The sequence below is a fragment of the Suricata suricatta genome, chromosome 9 (genome assembly GCF_006229205.1).
Source record: "Suricata suricatta isolate VVHF042 chromosome 9, meerkat_22Aug2017_6uvM2_HiC, whole genome shotgun sequence".
Lineage (NCBI taxonomy): Eukaryota > Metazoa > Chordata > Mammalia > Carnivora > Herpestidae > Suricata > Suricata suricatta.
The window spans coordinates 27,471,771-27,490,850 of NC_043708.1; the positions used below are offsets into that span (position 1 = coordinate 27,471,771).

The 19,080-nt window shown below is 37.5% G+C and overlaps 1 protein-coding gene across 11 annotated transcripts in view; it reads left to right on the forward strand.

Moving 5' to 3' along the window:
- NUMB (NUMB endocytic adaptor protein) overlaps positions 1-19,080 on the forward strand; it is a 184,873-nt gene that overhangs the window by 152,505 nt on the left and 13,288 nt on the right. For all 11 annotated transcript variants that reach the window (XM_029952777.1, XM_029952785.1, XM_029952782.1 and 8 more), the window contains 2 exons: positions 16,267-16,341; positions 18,803-18,943. In XM_029952777.1, coding sequence (XP_029808637.1) covers positions 16,267-16,341; positions 18,803-18,943 — 216 coding nt within the window. The remainder of the gene's footprint in view (positions 1-16,266; positions 16,342-18,802; positions 18,944-19,080) is intronic.

Here is a 19,080-nt window from a genome sequence, read left to right on the forward strand (position 1 = left end):
TTCCAAGTGATCAGTTTTTAATATATCTATGTTAGTAAAAACAACCCTGGGACACCTGACTGGTTCAGTTGGTTAAGCATCTTGATTTTGGCTCAGGTCATGAGTTCATGGTTTGTGGGTTTGAGCCCTGCTTGGGTTTCTCTCTCTTTCTCAATTAAATAAACCTTAAAAAAAATAATAATAATAGCCTTATATAGACCTTGTATAGAAGGCTAGATTGTAGAAAATATTGATTTGGTTTCTAGAAAAAAACTTGTTAAAAGATTATGTAACGTGCTGTTAGGGAACAAAGATAGCTATCAATTCAAAATCAATCCCAAAGTGGCAATATTCATTGCTATATAAAATGGAGTCAGGGTGCACCTACAGTGTAGCTGAACTGGGTCACACTGTTGCATTTTGCAACATAATTATATGGCATGAGAAAGAAAATGAGAAATCCTATCAATCCTTAAAATAACTCTGAAATTATTATTCTCCCTGTTTTATAGTGAGGAGACTAAAATTTATAGAAGTAGGTGTCCTGCCCAAATTCACAGATCTAGTAAGTGGTAGAAGCTAGAATTTGGACCCAGATAATTTGACTGCAAGGCCCACATTCTTAGTCACTATGCTTTACAGTCATATTATTTTCATATTATTTACAACCGAAGTTTTAAAGGCTGAAACTTGGGGTGCCTGGCTGACTCAGTTGCTGAGTGTGTGGCTCTTAATATCGGGATTGTTGTTTAAAGCCCCTTGTTGGGTATATAGATTACTTAAAATCCTTATAGATTACTTAAAAATTAAATCTTTAAAATAAAATAAAAATAAATGATTTAACCTTAAAGGTGCTAATAAATAGCTTCCTATTTATTGCTATGTGTATATTCCTACTCATTTCAGTTTATTTATTTATTTTGAGAAAGAGTGTATAAGCAGGGAAGGGGCTTAAAGAGAGGGAGAGAACCCAAGCAGCCTCTGTGCTATCAGTGCAGAACCTGATGTGGGGCTCAAACCCACAAATCATGTGATTATGATGTGAACTAAAATCAAGAGTCAGACTCTTACCTGACTGGAGTTGGTAGAGCCAACTACCTCTTTTTATTAAGGCTTTAAAGAGCTTATTCCCAGTGGTTAAACCAACATTTTATTTATTTGGAGATACTTATTTTTAATTTTTTAATGTTTATTTATTTATTTTGAGAGAAAGAGCATGAGTGGGGAAGAGGCAGAGAGAATCCCAAGCAGACTCCACACTGCCAGCATAGAGTCCAGCTTGGGGCTTTATCTCACGAATCATGAGCTCATGACCTGAGCCGAAACCAAGAGTTGAACGCTTAACTGACTAAGCCACCCAGGAGCCCCTTATTTGGAGATATTTAAATCATACTAGTGAGTTTTACTCTTACAGGATTTCCTTAAAAGATGCTCAGCAGATGAGCAGTAGATGTTGTACAGAAGTGTTGAATCACTAAATTGTACATCTGAAACTAATATTGTACTGTATGCTAACTAACTGGAATTTAAATAAAAACTTAAAAAATGGAAAAAAGATGCTGAACAATCTCCAAATAACATCTGTGAACCATTGTGACTGTCAGAATTCTTTTGTTATTGAAGGGAGAATTCTTTAAATGGCAGGACAATTTTATTCTAATAATTTGTATTACAGTAAGTCATTTAAAAAATTATAAAACAAGGGGTGCCTGGGTGGCTCGGTTGTTTAAGTGTCTGACTTCAGCTCAGGTCATGATCTCATAGCTCATGAGTTTGAGCCCTACTTCAGGCTCTGTGCTGACAGCTCAGAGCCTGGAGCCTGCTTCAGATTATGTGTCTCCCCCTCTCTCAGCCCCTCCATGCTCATGCTCTGTCTTTGTCTCCCAATAATAAATAGATGTTAAAAAAATTTTTTTAATTATAAAACTAACGGCTTATAGAAGAAGCACTACCCGTAATCTCACCAGAAATGTGCTTTTGAATGAAAAACTTTAATTTGGAGGCTTTTAAATCATTCAAGTTGCCATTATTCAACTCACTTCGACACTAATCTACAAGAAGTAGACTGGTGAAAGAGACATGGTGTGTCAAGTTTGCCAGGGCAATTGTGATTTAATGAAAGCTCAAAATGAAGAATCTCATAGAAAAATATATAATAGGTAGAATTAAAAAAAAATTTTTTTTAATGCTTATTTACCTTTGAGAGAGAGACACACACACAGTTTGAGCAGGGAGGGGCAGAGAAAGAGGGAGACATAGAATCTGAAGCAGGCTCCAGGGTCTAAGCTGTCAGCACAGAGCCCAACACAGGGCCCAAACCCACAAACTGTGAGATCATGACCTGAGCTGAAGTCGTACGCCTAACCGACTGAGCCACCCAGGCACCCCGGTAGTTTTTTTATTTTAAAGTATAGTTGACATATATAACATGTTAGTTTCAGGTGTACAAGATAGTGATTTTATAATTAATTACATTTTGAAACACTATGATAAAGGCAGTTACCTTCTGTAACCATACAGTGCTACCACAGTATTATTAACTATTGAATTTTTAATCCAGTACAGTTTCTCATAAATTTTGATAGTTTCTTAGCCTTCACATCATGTATGGTTTAGTAGTCCAAAATAAAGACAACAACAGTTATGAAGAGGTGTGTCCACCAAACAAATCTGTATAAAAGTAGGTAGATGAAAGGAATAATAGCCCTGAATCTGAATTTATAGATCATGGCCAGGAGGACTGTTTCCTCTTTTTCCTAAATTGTTTCCTAAACCTGACTAATGGGTCACTTCCTTGTTCCTGCATCACCAGTTAATGGGAGCAGTGGCTCCACACGCTTTTGCAGTAAGGAACAGATAAACCTGAGTCTGTTGCTGTATTATTAACTCATTATAAACTTATATACCTTTTTTCTTTATGAGAGAGAGAGAGAAAACACAGGCACATGTGGGAGAGGGGCAGAGAGGGAGATAGTGGATCTGAAGCGGGTTTTGTGCTGACAGCAGAGAGCCCAATGTGGGGTTCAAACTCAGCAACCATGAGGCCATGACCTGAGCTGAAGTCAGACGCTTAACCGACTGAGCCACCAACGTACCCCAAGCTTAACACACATCTTTAAAAAGAAGGAAAAACACCTGAGAACCTGAAATAACTTTTCCCAAACTAGCTACATTAAATTGCTCACCATTGTTAGGAGAGCCAAGAATGTACTCAACTTTTTAGGATACACTGCATACAGCTTCATTAGTGTATGTGGCCATACCAAGCAAATACTTGATTAACCCAAGTAATTACATGGCACTTAACATTTTAAAATATTTTATAATTTTAATATATTTGAGGTAAAATATATTCCCATTTTATGAGGAACTGGTTAAATACAGAGATAGGAAATGTTCCTAGGCGATTATATTAGAAAAACTGGTCAGTCTACCTCCTGTGAGTCTTTCTTCTATGAATTTCCTCTACTACTCATATAAAATACTTCATTTCTGCTCCCCAAATATGTAGATATTTTTTCCCCACACCAAGCAATTTTCTGCAGCATCAGCTCAGTATCCTACAGTTTAGCTCAGTTCTGACACTGTCTACCTGGAGATAGTGTCTGATCTCACAGGTTAAAGGCTCATTCCCCAAGACTCCCCCTACCCTACTTCAGATGCCAATCACAAGTAACAAGTCCCAGTGTTAACCTACAACTTCTGTCCAGGTTGGCTAAAAATTGGAGGTTCCCATAATCCCTTCCTCCGGTTTAATTTGCTAGAACAGCTCACAGAACTTAGGGAAATGCTTAATTATGTTTACTAGTTTATTAAAAGATATGATAAAGGAAACAGAACAGCCAGACCAAGAGCTACACAGGGTGAGGTCTGGGAGGGTTCCAGGAGCTTCTGTCCCTGTGGATGGAGTGTGTCACTCTCCTAGTGTGTGGCATTTGCCAACCTGGAAGCTCTCTGAACCTTGTACCATTGGGGTCTTATGGAGGCTTCCTCACATAGGCACGATCAATTATTAATTTCATTTCTAGCCCCTCTCCTTCCTTGGAAGATGGGTCTGAGGTGAGGCTGAAAATTCTAAGCTTATAATCATGGCTTGTTCTTTCTGCTGACCAGCCCTTATCTAGGAGCCTACCCAAAGTTGCATCATGGGACAAAATATGCTCCTCATGTTCTTATCACTTAAGAATTTACAAAGGTTTTAGGAATTCTGTGTCAGGGATGGAGTCAAAGACTAAATATCAGAACAAGAGATGCTCACAGTTCTCTTATCTTATCAAGGGTTTCAGAAGCTCTGTGCCCAAAACCAGGGTCAGAGACCAATATATATTTTCCATTATCTCAAAGTAGTTTGCTTATATATATAGAGCTTTATACTTTGTGATATGCTTTGACCTAATTTCTCATCTACTGCTCACAACCACTCAGTGAATTAGACAGGAGAGTTCATGAAGCTGTATTTTACAAATGAATTAACAAGCTCAAAGAGATCACCCAATTAATAGTAGTAAAGGGCAGTGCCTATCCTGAAACCAAGGTTTTCTGAAACTTGGTACAGAGTTTTTTCACCTCCATATTGATGTTCTCTCAGGAGTGCACTAGATAGCTTCCCACAGACATGAATAGTATGTCCTGCACCGTTTATAAATTTGAATTAGTTACCAAAATGTCAAACATTGGAGTTTTCACATGAAACTTAGAATATCTATCTTAAGAATTAGAAGATCTGGCAAAACAGAATGCTGTGTGGCAGCAGTGGCTTGAGTTCAAATGTCACTACCTTTGGTTGCGTATTTGCCATAATCCTTGCAACTCCCTGAAGTCCTTGCATTCAGCCTGCTTCACTCTTTTGTTACCTGCTTTTAACCCTGTAGGCATTTGAGTTTGTGAACTCCTCCCCGGGCTATCGTGTCACTTTGAATTTGGAGGGGGGGGCACTTGTAACTGTAAAAATCACCAAAAATATTACATCTGTTCTTAGCAGATCTTAGTAATGTGCTGCCAAATGTATTTTTTCACGTTGTGGTTTTTTTTTTTTACATTCTTATGCTTTTTCGGTTGTTAAATGGCATGATTAGAAATGGTTGTGTTTTAGAGAATGCATGGTTGAAAAGTAATATGCATTTATATTATTTTCACCTAATTCTTGAGAGTAAACGTTTTGTGGTATTTATGACTACTCTTAAAGTCAGTGTATTCCTATCTACGTTCTATTTTAGCTTTCCCAGATTTTCCCCTCTATAACAAATCATACTTGCTGCTTACCTTCATTTTGGATCCTTTTCTTTAAGAGAGAGGGAATATCTGCTGCCTCTTTCCTTGTCTTCCTGTTTTTTAAATTCCCATGCCCTGATATACATTTTACCTTCTTTTGTATTTTATTAGATGGATCTTTTATGACTGGGTTTTTTTTCCTTTTGAAGTCCATTATAACAAATTTCTGAAGGAAAAAAAAAAGACAATCTCAAGAGTTATCAGAAGATTTCCCATCATCCTTGGTTTCATTATTTCCTGTAACATGATTAACTAGTATATCAAACACTGTGGTCACCTACCTTTTCTACAAAAAAAAAATCATCAACTTTTGGAGTCATCTTTTTAAATTTGTATTCATGAAAATAGTGGTTCTTGAGCTCAAATCACACTGTGTAAAACAGTAGGGACTATGCTAGGCTATCTAGATATAAAGAGGAGCAAGACCATCTTTTTTTTTGTTTTAGCTCATTTACTTTCTCATTTTTAGATAGCTATTTGACACCTCTTTTTTCCTTAAGCCTCCAGGATTTCTTATGTTGTTCTCTTTTTCAGCTGATGACCTTGCTTCTTTCCTCACTGAAAAAATAGAATCAAGCAGAAGAAAATTCTAGCATGTGCTGCTACCACATGTACTCACCTACCTACATCCATGCCCATATGCTCTGTGTTCCCTCCTACTCAAGAGATGGACTGTCTGAGCTCCCAGCCAAGGCCATCTCCTCAACTAGATTCTTATTATTCTAGTTCTTTATTACTCCAGCAATGCACCCCACACTCTTTTCCATATCAGTTCTTCTTTCTTGCAGTGGATCAAAACAAATCATCTTTTTTAAAAAAGGTTTCTTCTCGGTGCCTTCAGTTTCTGCTCTCCCTTCTTCTGGTAAACCTATTTAATAAGTCTTTTTACCTTCACTCCACCAAAGCTGTTCTTGTGAAGTTTTCTTCTGTATCATTATTCTAACGGTCCTACCTACCCCCTTACCTGATCTGTCTGCAGGTTTGTCATAGTCCATTCCTCCCCAGCTATGAAACACCTCTCATTTGGAGTTCAGGGATCCTGCTCTTGGCTTTCCCTCATTGTGCTGTGTACTTCCCAGTCTGTGGACTCTTCTCTACCTACACCTGTCCCTTGATGATCTCATCCAGTGTCATGGATTTAAATACTATCTCTGTGCCAATGACTGAAATTTCTATCTTCAGACATCTCCTCTTGACTCCATAGTGGTATTTCCATCATAGAAGCAAGATAGCATAGGGGTAGGGCACAAACTCTGAAGGGTCAGGTTCTTGCATTTAATCTTAGCTCAGCCACCTACTAGCTTTGTGACTTTGGGAAAGGCTCTTAACTCTTTGGTATCTCAGTTTCTCCTCTCTAAAAACAAAAAAGAAAAAAAAAGGTTAATACTAATACCAACCTCATGTGATTATTGTGAAAGTTAAATAAGTAAATATTAGCAAAGTGCACAAAACAGCCTGCCGTAGTGGATAATTGTTAGGTATGTTATCATCATCATCAGGCATCTCACACTCACATGTCACAAACCTAATTCCTGGTCTTTCTCTCCCAAGCTACTTTCCCCTAATCTTCCCCATCTCACTTTACAACAACTCTGTACCTGTGCTCTGGCTAAGAATCCTGGATCTAATCTTTACTCCTCTCTGTCATACCCTATATCTAGTCCATCAACAGTTCCTGTCTCACTACCTCTGCACTTCTGCCCTGGTCCAAGCCGCTTCTCCTCTCACCTCAGTCATTGCAGTAGTGTTCTACTTCTGCTTTCATTGTTGTTCCCCCTACCGTCTGTTCGCGAGATATCAGCCTGAGTGATCTTTTTAAGACAGAAAGCTGATTGTATTGCTCCACTGACCCAGATCCTCCAGGAGCTTTTTGCCCTACTCAGAATAAAAGCCAGAGTCTTTGCACCTTCTAGGCCATTGTACATGAATTCCCACTGTCCCTTTTCCTGTCTTCTACTCTCACTCCCTCAGTTCCATTCACACTAACTTCTTTGATATTCCTTGAACCCACTAGCTATGCTTCCACATCAGGACCTTTGTACTTGCTGTAACCTCTATTCTGGAATACACATCATCCAGATATATGCATGGCTCACTTCATCTCTTTCCATTCTTTCTTCAAAAGCCCCAGTTCTCAGTGAGGCATTCACTGAGATCCTTATTTTAAATTCCAAATCCCACCTTCCTCCATATGCACATACTTTCTATTCTTCTTCCTTGCTTTAGTTTTCTCTGATAGGGCTTATCACCTTTTGTCATATCATACAGTTTGCTTATTTATTTATCTCTTCTTCACTAAAGCATAAGCTCTCTTATGACTGAAATCTTCACTTATTTTGTTCACTGCTGAACCTTCAATGCCTAAAATAGTATGTGATCCATAGTAGCTGCTCCAAAATATTTGAGTTAGTGAATGAATAAATGAATGAATGACAGATGCTTTCAAGTTCACCCTGTAATGGAAGAAATCGAGTAAAACACGATTACCAAATAATGTGATGGGGACAGGTATTACTGGAGCAGAGAAGGAGATTGAATGTGAGAGTGTGATGAAGACTTCTGGGAGGAGGGGACACCTAAGGCTGAGATGTAAAACAATGGCTTTCAGTTAAACTAAGTTAGAGGAGAAAGGCATTTCAGAAAGAAGAAACAGCACTCACAGGACCACTGGGATGACAGAGGAACATGCTCTTCTACTCATTCATTCATTCAACCTAGAGACATCCAGAAGGAAACAGATGACCCAAGCTTTGAGTACGGTTGACCAAGAGGATTGGGGAGTCGTTCATTGTGATAAGGGGCATGATGAATTTGGTTTTGGACAGGTTGAATTTGAGATGCCTATGGAATCTTCATTTCTGCTATTACATTTGAAGTATGAATTTAAAATAATCCTTAGGTTCCCCCCCTTCTGACAGTTAAAAGTGATTTAGCAAACTGAAAGAGCTGAATTGCCTCCCAAAATCTTTTTTTTGCTGCTTGTTTCAACCTTCATGCTGTTTGCTGCCTTCCTTATTTTTTTCTGAAAGCTTTTAAAGTCTCCTCTCACTTATAATGCAGGAAATAGAGTGTATCTTACTGTCCCAGATTAAAGGGTTACTGTAGTGTTAATGAAACAGCCACTGGAGATAATGCCAGACTCAAATACTGGTGAAAGCTGTGTTTCTTTCCCTTTACCACTTTGTCCTTTTGGGAACACTCACTGTATCTTGGAATTATAAGAAAAATTTTGTTTCTTATACAATTCTGTTTATAAATTCAAATTTCATCTTAAGGTCTTTCTCAGATTAAAAAAACGAAGCCCATTTTTCTGTGAAAGAAAAGCTTCTTACTCATTTATTATAAGGCATACCATGTCACAGTTGCCTGTTAGTGTGTCATTACTCTGTAATGACTGGGTTATCTCTGTGTGTAGGTATGACAAAAAGACTGACCAGTGATTCTTTACACCTTGAGTACACTTGAAGATCATGTTGGTTTGTAGAGGAAGAACTTTGTACAATAGAATGCAAATTACTATTGCTGAGAAAAAGTGACTTACTCTGCCTTTCCTGCCCAAATCAGTCTGTTTGCTGCAGTTGCTTCTTAACATTTCAGTTATGCCAAATTATGCTTCTTTTGTGTCTTTATAGCATTTCTTTGCTTTGGCTTAAACATTAGAACAGCTGTTTAACCTTTTTGCTCTTATCTATCATATACCCAGAGAATTGTCTTGCCTCTAAAAATCACTTCTATTTATGTTGATTAATTGCATGTTCTTATCTCATTGATGAGCTTGGAAATCAGAACTTTGGAGTTGGCCTACACTGAGATCTGAGTTGCAGTTTAAAACAATAGATAGCACATAAGCACATTTGTAAAAGAAAGAAGGGAAGAAGAAAAAGAAAGGAAAGGGAAAGATAGGAAAGGAAAAAGGGGAAGGGAAAGAAAGGGAAGAAAAAGAATAAGGGTAATTTAGGGACATAATTCCAAATGGGTCTAATATTTCAGTATAGTGAATTGTCTTTCCAAAAAGATTTAATTAGTGATTACTTTCCAGAGATGATTATGATTTACATCAGAGGTTGGCAAACAATGTCCCAGTGTTTTTATAAATAAAGCTTTATGGGAACAAGCTGTGTCCATTTGCTTACATATTGTGGCTGCTTTTCCACTACAGTAGCAGAGTTGATTAGCTGGGACAGAAACTCTATAACCTGCAAAGCTTTAAATATTTGACATCTGGTCCCTCACAGAAAACGTTTGCCAATCTCTGATTTAAACAGTTTAAAAACGTATTTCTCCAACTAGAAGTCTGAAGTACTTTCCTAGATAATACAAATATGTAACATGAAACAGCAACTGTAAGGATATGCCTACCAAGACTGTCAACAACATGTACTCATCATCCTTTTTCTTTCTTTAAGTGGTGTCTGTTTAAACAAACAACAGTGCTGCTTAGGCAGCACATATACTAAACACAAACAACCACCTTTGGATATAGGTAGGTAGATAGCAGTTCTTTGTTGTAATTCGTTATTTCAATTGCCTATTATTGTGAGTAGCTTTTATAGTTAGGGGAAAGTGATCTTTCAGTGTACTTAGCTAAAGTTACTATTTCTGTGTCAGTTTTGCAACCATTTTGTTTCTCATTTTCATTTTGTATTTTCATTTGAAGATTACTTGTGCATTTCTCTTACCTGTAGTACAAGTTTCCTAATTCAATAATTTATAATAGGTCCACTATCTGCTATCATTTTTTCTAATATCTGAGCCTGCTTAATTTCATATTGGCTTATGTCTACCTCCTAAAAAGGTATTTATGGAAGATGTTAATTTTAAAATTCTAAGTTGGATATAGAGAGAGTTGTGTGGTTTCTAGCTCAGTTATACTTGACATTTATCATGTTTCATTCGAAGGTTAGCATGATCTTCTCAGATTTTACCAGTTTAAATATGAAGTTAACCCCATCTTCTTTCCTTGAAGAATAAGCAATTTTCTCTTTGTTGTAAAACTGTTTTTCATAAGTGACTAATCAATATGAATTACCTACAACTTTGAAATTACTTAAAAAAATAGAAAGTGTTGGAACAATGGTAATGAAGTATTATGTAGTCTTTTTTTAAGGGGTGTTTGTATCACTAAGATATACCTGAATTCTATATTTCATACTTGCTCTGGGCTATCTTTGTATTTCAGTCTTTTGGTTAGCTGACTTGGACCTTCCTTCCTAGGATATTGGCTTGAGTAGACAGTTTTAGGGCACATAAAAGCAAAAACTTTGATCTTCTATGACTTTTATCATTTTCTGAAAAGTGCTTAGGAATTTTATCAGGATGAAAGACTGTAAAAGGCACAAATAGTAAAGGAGCATTGCTACTATAGAAAATGTATGATGAAATCTGGACTTAAATTCAGCTACAGATGTCTTTGAGTCTTAATATCTCAACACCTGATTGAAGTAACTATGTATCCAAGAATCGGCACCCAAATGTAGGAACAAATACAACAAGAACTCGTATTATGTTTTCTTCCCCTATTTAGAAGATCTAAGGCCATGGAATATGACAAATACAGTGCCTCCGTGATATATTAGTACAATACCATAAAAATTGTTATGGCATACCTCAAAAAGCAGAGATGTTTTCATCTCTGATGAAACACTGTAATTGGGCCAAGAAAATGTTATATTTTGCTATATGGTAAGGAGACTAAATGAGGAACAATCCCATTCTAAAATGACCTTTGAGGAGCATCTGTCTGGCTCAGTCAGAGGAGCATGCGACTCTTGTTCTCAGAATCATGAGTCTGAGCTCCACGTTAGGTGTAGACATTACTTAAATAAAGACCTTTGATTTTGTTCTGCTTTCAGTCTCCCAACCTGGAAGTAGTCCTATCTGTTGACTGAGATGCTGAACACTGCAGACTACAATTGAACAATGAGTGGACTCAAAAAGCTGCAAATTTAAATTTCTTACACAGGATTTTCACTGTTATTTGGCAGTCTTCTGTGTTACTGATAAACTGTCCCCTATTCCCTTTAGTAGATATTTAGCAAGTCTATCCCTTCAGCAGATATTTCTTTTTTTTTTTTAATGTTTATTTTTGTGAAAGATAGAGACAGAATGTGAGTGAGGGTGGGGCACAGAGAGAGAGGGAGACAGAATCCAAAGCAGGCTCCAGGCTCTGAGCTGCCAGCACAGAGCCCAATGCGGGGCTTGGACCCACAAACGATGAGATCATGACCTGAGCCAAAGTTGGACGCTTAACCAACTGAGCCATCCAGGTGCTCCCAGCAGATATTTATTAAACTCCTATGCTGTGTCAGGCATTGTTCTAAGCTCTGAGGATACAACAGAGAATAATAAAGATGGAAAAAATCCCTGCCTTCATGGAGCAAATCATCTGGTTGGGTGCAAAAGCCTAGGTGTACCGTCGAAGCCCTACTCAGACCACTTATGTAAAAGCACCCACTGCTGTGTGGATGCTGGGTCCCAGCACCTATGTTTTATCTTTTTTTTTTTTTTTCAACTTTTAAATTGTGTTTTATCGAAGTATAGTGGACACACAGTGTTACATTAGTTTCAGGTGTACAAGATAGCAGTTCAGCGAGTCTCTCCATTATGCTGTGCTCACCACAAGTGTAGCTTCTGTCTGTCACTACAACGCTATTGCAGCACCATTGACTATATTTATCATTGTGACTGATTCATTCTAAAACTAGAAGCCTGTATTTACCTATTTTGTCCATTCCTCCCCTTCTTCCCCTCTGTCTCTTATCAGTGTGTTCTCTGTATTTATGGATCTATTTCTGCTGTGTTTTTTGTTGCTTTTTAGATTCTACGTACAAGTGAAATCATGTATTTGTCATTCTCTGATTTATTTCACTTAGCATAATAGCCTCTAGGTCCATCCATGTTGTCACAAATGATAGGATCTCGTTCTTTTTTATGGCTGGGTAATATTCCGTTGTTTGTGTGCCTCACCCCTTCTTTTGATCTATCTTCTTGATTCATCTATCAATGGGCACTGAGGTTGCTTCCATATCTTGGCTAATGTAAATAATGTTGCAGTAAACACGGGTGCATCTATCTTTTTAAATTAGTGGTTTTATTTTCTTTAGGTAAATACCCAGTAGTGGAATTACTGGATCATATGGTATTTCTATTCTTAATTTTTTTCAATGGCTGCATCAATTTACATTCCCACCAACAGTATATGAGAGTTCCCTTTTCTCCACATCCTTACCAGCACTTGTTAATTTTTGTCTTTTTTATTCTAGCCATTCTTTTTTTCCCCTCAAAACAGACTTTCATTTTATTTTATTGTTTGTTTAAATAGTTTATTACCGGGGTGCTTGGGTGGTTCAGTCAGTTAAGCATCCGGCTTTGGCTCAGGTCATGATCTCACGGTTCATGGGTTCGAGACCCGCATTGGGCTCTGTGCTGACAGCTAGCTCAGAGCCTGGAGCTTGCTTCGGATTCTGTGTCTCCCTTTCTCTCTGACCCTTCCCTGCTCACACTCTCACTCTCTCTCAAAAATTAATAAAAAAAATTCTTAAATAAGTAAATAGTTTATTACCAAGTTGGTTTTCATATAACAGCAAGTGCTCTTCCTTGCAAGTGCCCCCCTCCACAACAATCACCCCCTTCCCCTTCCCCTCTCCCTCCTCAGCCCTCAGTTTGTTCTCAGCTTTCAAAAGTCTCTCATAATTTTCCTCATTCCTTTTGCCCAACTCTTTTCCCCCCCTTTCCCCTTCCCATGGTCCCCTACTAGGTTTCTCCTGCTAGACCTATGAGTGAAAACATATGGTATCTGTCCTTCTCTGCCTGACTTATTTCACTTAGCATGACTCCCTCCAGGTCCATTCATTTTGCTACAAATGGCCATATTTCATTCTTTCTCATTGCCATGTAGTATTCCATTGTATATATATACCACATCTTCTTGATCCATTCATCAGGTGATGGACATTTAGGCTCTTTCGATGATTTGGCTATTGTTGAAAGTGCTGCTGTGAACATTGGGGTACATATTCTAGCCATTCTGACAGGTCTAAAGTGGTATCTCATTGTGGTTTTTAGTCGTATTTCCTTGATAATATAGTGACATTGAATACCTGTGTGTGCATCTGTTGGCTATCTGTATGTCTTCTTTGCAAAAGTGTCTATTCAGATACTCTGCTCATTTTTAATCAGATTATTTGGGGGTTTTTGTGTTGAGTTTTATAAGTTCTTTTAGTATTTGGACATTAGCCCCTTGTCAGATATATCACTTGTAAATATCTTTTCCCATTCAGTTTTTCCAGTTGTGCAAAAGCTTAGGAAAGGTTTTTTGAAGAGAATATTTAATATTTACAGATTCATCTTGCCTTTCATTTGCTTCTCAACCCAACCTAGTCAGACTTCCACTTCTGTATTAGTCAAGACCTCCAGAGAAACAGAACCACCATCTGTTTTCTCTTTCTGTGTGCATGTGTACATACATATATGTATATGTATATATTTAGATGTCTATATCTCTGCATATATAGAGAGGGAGGGACTTAAGAATTGGCTCATGCAGTTATTGGGGCAGGCAAATGTTTAGGGCCAGCCAGCAAGCTGGAAGCTCAGGCAGAATTTCTTCTCAGGTAAGCCTGTTTTTAACCCCTAAGGTCCTCAACTGGTTAGATGAGGCCCACCCATGTAACATCTACAAAATATCTTCAAAGCAACATCTAGACTACTGTTTGACCAAAAAACTGCAATCACAGCATAGCCAATTAGGCACATAAAATTAACCGTTACAACTCTTATCACTTTACCACATCTTCTTCATTGCTAAATCCAGTAGACACTTTTCACATCTTTTCTTGCTTAATCACTTTGCAACATTTGACATTTTGGACTATCTACTATTTCTTGAAACCCTTCTCACTTAGTATCAATAACTCTAGTCTCTCCATTCTTCTGTCCCTTTGTCTATTCTTATTCTGATATTTCAAAGACTCATTTTCTCCCAATTATTTAATTTTTGATATTCTCTCCAGTTTGGGGCCCTCCTATTACTCCCATGATTGATATTTCCCAAAACTAAAATTTCATCTTAGAATTCTCTACTGAGCTCCAGGCCTATATATCCAATTACCTGTTGTTTATCTCTACCTGGATATTGCATAGGCATCCCAAACTTTGCTTATCTAAAACTGAAACCCTACTCTTCCCCTCTCAAACTTGTTTTTGCATTTCTTCTTTTTTCTTAGTTTTTGGTACCTTCTTTACCTAATTACCCAAGCCGGGAACCTGAGAGGGATCTTCCAATTTCTCTCTTATATTTTCCATTTAAAACTTTCTCATCTGTATCCATTCCTATCTCAACAAAGAGAGCTTAATCCTCATTTTCTGCCATCTGGAATCGTGTTGTAGTCTTTCAGCCTCCTGTCAGTCTCTTTCCAACCCATCTATACTACTGCCACGGTGATATTTTGTTTTAATGCATTTAAAAATTCAGTCAGTAGCTCCTAATTGCCCATGGAATTAAGATAGAATTCTTTAGTAAGTGTACAAGGCTCTCCATGGCTCGGCCTTTCCTATGCTTTATCTTCCACTGCTCTTTGCTTACCCATCCCACTTTAAAGCTTTTATAGAGCACAGACTTGCCATGTTGTTTGCTTCCACGTCCTGTGCTGTCGTTTCTTCTGCCTGCCATGTCCACTACTTCTGTCACTTCCCTGCCTCCTTACCCCTACCTCATGTGTCTAGAAAAATTATTTCAGTACCTATTCTTTGAATAACCTTCCCTGATTCCTCAAATAGATTTGACCATTCCTCCTTTCTGACATCATTATACATTTTTTCAGCTCTACTATAACACTTACTATGTATTATTTTTTGTGTAAGCGTCACCTTTCAGTGGACTGTGTTTCCACTGCCTGGTGTGTACTAGTCTCTTATCAGATGCCTTGTGATAGTCGAGATGATGAGCCCAGAGTAGAGCACACAGTTCATTTAAATAAGGCCATGCCTTTCCATATGGAGGAGCACTAGACTTGGATACATACAGAGGAGAATAGTAGACATTTCTTTATCCTCTTCTGTCCCTTCTAGAGGCTGCTGCTGCAACTTTTTACTACCGATTTCCTTTTAGTTTATACTTTTTATGATGATCCAACACCTATTCTCAGCCTTTATTTTGTATTTGTTTTATTTTGCTTGTATCCTTGGAGCAGTTGAAAAGACGGGAAGCTGTTAATTTACTATTACAAAGTCCCACTGTCCCATTTTCACTCCATCACAAGAGAAATCCTACGTCAGCTCATTCCCACATGATTCTTGTGTGCCAAAAGAAGTCTTTTCTCAGCCAGTAAAAAGAATTCATGTAAGAATAGTATTTTTTCAAGTTTTTTAAATTCTCCTATGTCCTCAAAATGTCTCCATGCATTTAATGTCAAATTAAAAACTAAACTAGTTCTGTGTTAATCCTGAGAGAAGAAATAATGGTCTTTAAAGATTATTACAGGAAAAATGAAGACTTCTTGGGTATTTACCATTAATGTTTCAGATGACCAAGGGTTCTGCTGTACGCGTGGGAGTCAGAGGATAGGTCAACATCTTAATGTGGACCTATGTATTACTTTTTACTGTAAATATGTTTGTAGAAGATACTTGTGGTGTAACTCCTTATGTATTAATATTTACCTGACTCTTGGTTTTCTTGGTTGATTTTTTAAAGGGGTGAAGAATCTACTTATGAATTCTTTGCCCCGTATGGAATGTGATATCTTGGTTTTGAGTCCACCTTTCCCTTCCCCCTTACTTAATTTTATCTTATTGTTTTGCATTGTGTTTCTAAAATAATGGTTTTGGCTTGTTTCTTCCTGAATGCTTCTGCAGTTTGGTTTGAGTGTCTGGCTTTGGGCACCCATCCTGAACTTGGACTCCATCTGTACTTGTGACTTTTGGAAGGGAGAAGTCAGTGTTTTCTATTGAAGATGACTTTTTTAATATCATATATCTGTGTATCTCCCCCCCTTCCTTTTTGGTTTCTCTTAAAAGACTGGGAAGAAAGCAGTTAAGGCAGTCCTGTGGGTGTCAGCAGATGGACTGAGAGTTGTGGATGAAAAAACTAAGGTAAAAATTTTATATGCTTACATGTTATCGCTCATGATTGTTTGGTTTTTTATCCCTAATGATCAAATATAATGCCATTAAGCTGCTGTACTCACTCTGTATCCTTCCACTTTGTCCAAAGTACAGTCTTCTGAGATACTAGTGTTCAGCAAACGAAGTTAGTTACTCATTTACTTTATGAAAAATAGAATTCTCTCAGCATTTTGGTCTACATGACAGCATGTTTATGTAGTAAGCATTTGCATTTAATATTAAGGTTTTGTTCTTACACACTTTAAGACAATGTTTAGCCCCACAAATTTGGTATAAAAGATGAAGGACCTTTTACAACAAAAAACAAAACAACAAAAAAAAACCACACCTGAAATTTCTTCTTGTTCCTTAATAAAGGGAACTATATTCTTAGAAGGTGATATTTGAAATGATTAACCTGCTGTTTAACCAAAAACCTAATATAAGTAAAATCTTAAGAAGTAGTAAATGGCTTATTGGTTAACATTTATGTAGAATCTACATAATATCTCAAATATAGGTGGCATTTTGCATTTGAAAGAAAATAATCCTACATGCCTAAAGAATAGAGACATAGACTCTGACCTTAGAGACCATAAAAGTGTTATATAAGCACATTTAATCATTAATTAAAATTTCCTAAGAGAACTAAAGTCTGGAGAAATTTTAACAAGAAGGCAATTTTTCAGAAAAATCCATATTTTTCCATGTTGAAAGGTGGGGTGGGGGCGTCTGGCAAATGGAGAGCAATTTTGATGGGTAACTTGTCTGATACATTTTAAGTGACTTAATACAGCTGCATGAGTTCTTTTGACCTTTGATCTAAGACTTTTAATTTCAAGAGAAGTGTTTTTAATGTTTATTTATTTTTGAGAGGCAGAGACAGAGTGTGAGGAGGAGAGAGGCAGAGAGAGGGAGATAGAATTGCAAGCAGGCTTCAGGCTCTGAGCTGTCAGCACAGACTCCAGCTCGGGGCTCAAACTCACGAACTACTAGATGATGACCTGAGCTGAAGTTAGAGACTCAAACCATTGCACCACCCAGGCATCCCTCTACACATCTTTTAAAGCTTTAAAAGCTGAAATGTACTGCTCTCTTAAATTTTTTTTTTTTTTAGTCCTCTGCCCTCCTCTTATATGCTTGCCATAATAGGATTATGTGAGCTGAAGTCAGACCCTTAACTGACTGAGCTACCCAAGGCACCCCATCATGGTACTCTGAAATGTGCATTATTACATTGAAAACAATGATCATTTAAATTAGTTTATTGTTAAGAACTTGTCTATTTTTTTAAATGTTTTGGATGAAATGCATTGTACATGGAGGCTATGTTTTAAATTGGTTTTTGTTGTTGTTGTTTTTACCAGTTAGAAAGTGATTTTTGCCCCCTGGTGGTGCTATTAAATAGTTTGGTTCTTTTTCCACATTTAGTGATAATAGTAATTGGTGGCTTTTCACCCTTGGACTCATCATGAATGGAAAAGCAATTTTGCATTGTATATAATCTATAAAGGGCTCATAGTTAGAAAATATAAAGAACTCCTACATATCAATAAGAAAAATGACAGTTAATCCAAAAGAAGAATAATTTTGCTAAAGAAATTCATAGTAAACAAGATTATGCAAAATAAAATCATAATGAGCCATTAGGATGATGCTTTATAAAAGCCATTTTGTTTTATTTTATGTTTTAGCACTTAGAGTCCCACCTCAGAATCTAGGGATTCTAGACTGTGGGAATATCACATAGAAGAGTCTCAGAGCGGGGCGCCTGGGTGGCTCAGTTGGTTGGGCCTCCGGCTTCGGCTCAGGTCAGATCTCACGTTCGTGGGTTTGAGCCCCGCATCCGGCTCTGTGCAGACAGCTAGCTCAGAGCCTGGAGCCTGCTTTCGGTTCTGTGTCTCCTTCTCTCTCTGTCCCTCCCCCTCTCGTGCTCTGTCTCTCTCTGTATCAAAAATAAATAAAACATTAAAAAAAAAAAAAAGAAGAGTCTCAGAGCCTCAAGATTTAAAAAAACCATTTTGTGTAAAGTTTATACTGTGTGTATACAATGCCATTCAGCAAGTATATAAAAAAGTCAGTCAAAATTAAATGATCAGTAAGTTAATAGAAGTTATATGGGAATCAAATGAGATATAGTGATTTACGTGTATTATCAAATAGAACATGGAATATACCATGATATATCAAATAGAACATGATAAAAATAAAAGCAGCAAGCATATGTTTTAGAACATGAAGTGAGAGAGGCATCTGGGCAAAGTGCCTCTTGGGATTTCTCTTAAGTCAGATTCTTAGTATTCAGTCTTCTGGCCTCAGATCTAACTTTCACAGTCTCAATTCATTTGTTGTGGAGACTTTGTATTGTGAAGTGAACATCCTGTGTTTATTCTGAGAAGCTTGAATAACTTGATAAGTCCTCTGTTCCTTTGTGCTTCCCTTTTTCTAGGACCTCATAGTTGACCAGACAATAGAAAAAGTTTCTTTCTGTGCTCCGGATAGAAACTTTGATAGAGCCTTCTCTTACATATGTCGTGACGGCACCACTCGGCGCTGGATCTGTCATTGCTTCATGGCTGTCAAGGACACGGTGAGTCCAACAGTATGGATTTCATCATGACTGGCCTCAGTTAGCCAAGCAATTTCCACTACATTTCTTTTTCAAATGTTTATTTATTTTGAGAAAGAGCGAGAGAGCGCACACATGTGTGAACATGAGTGGGGGAG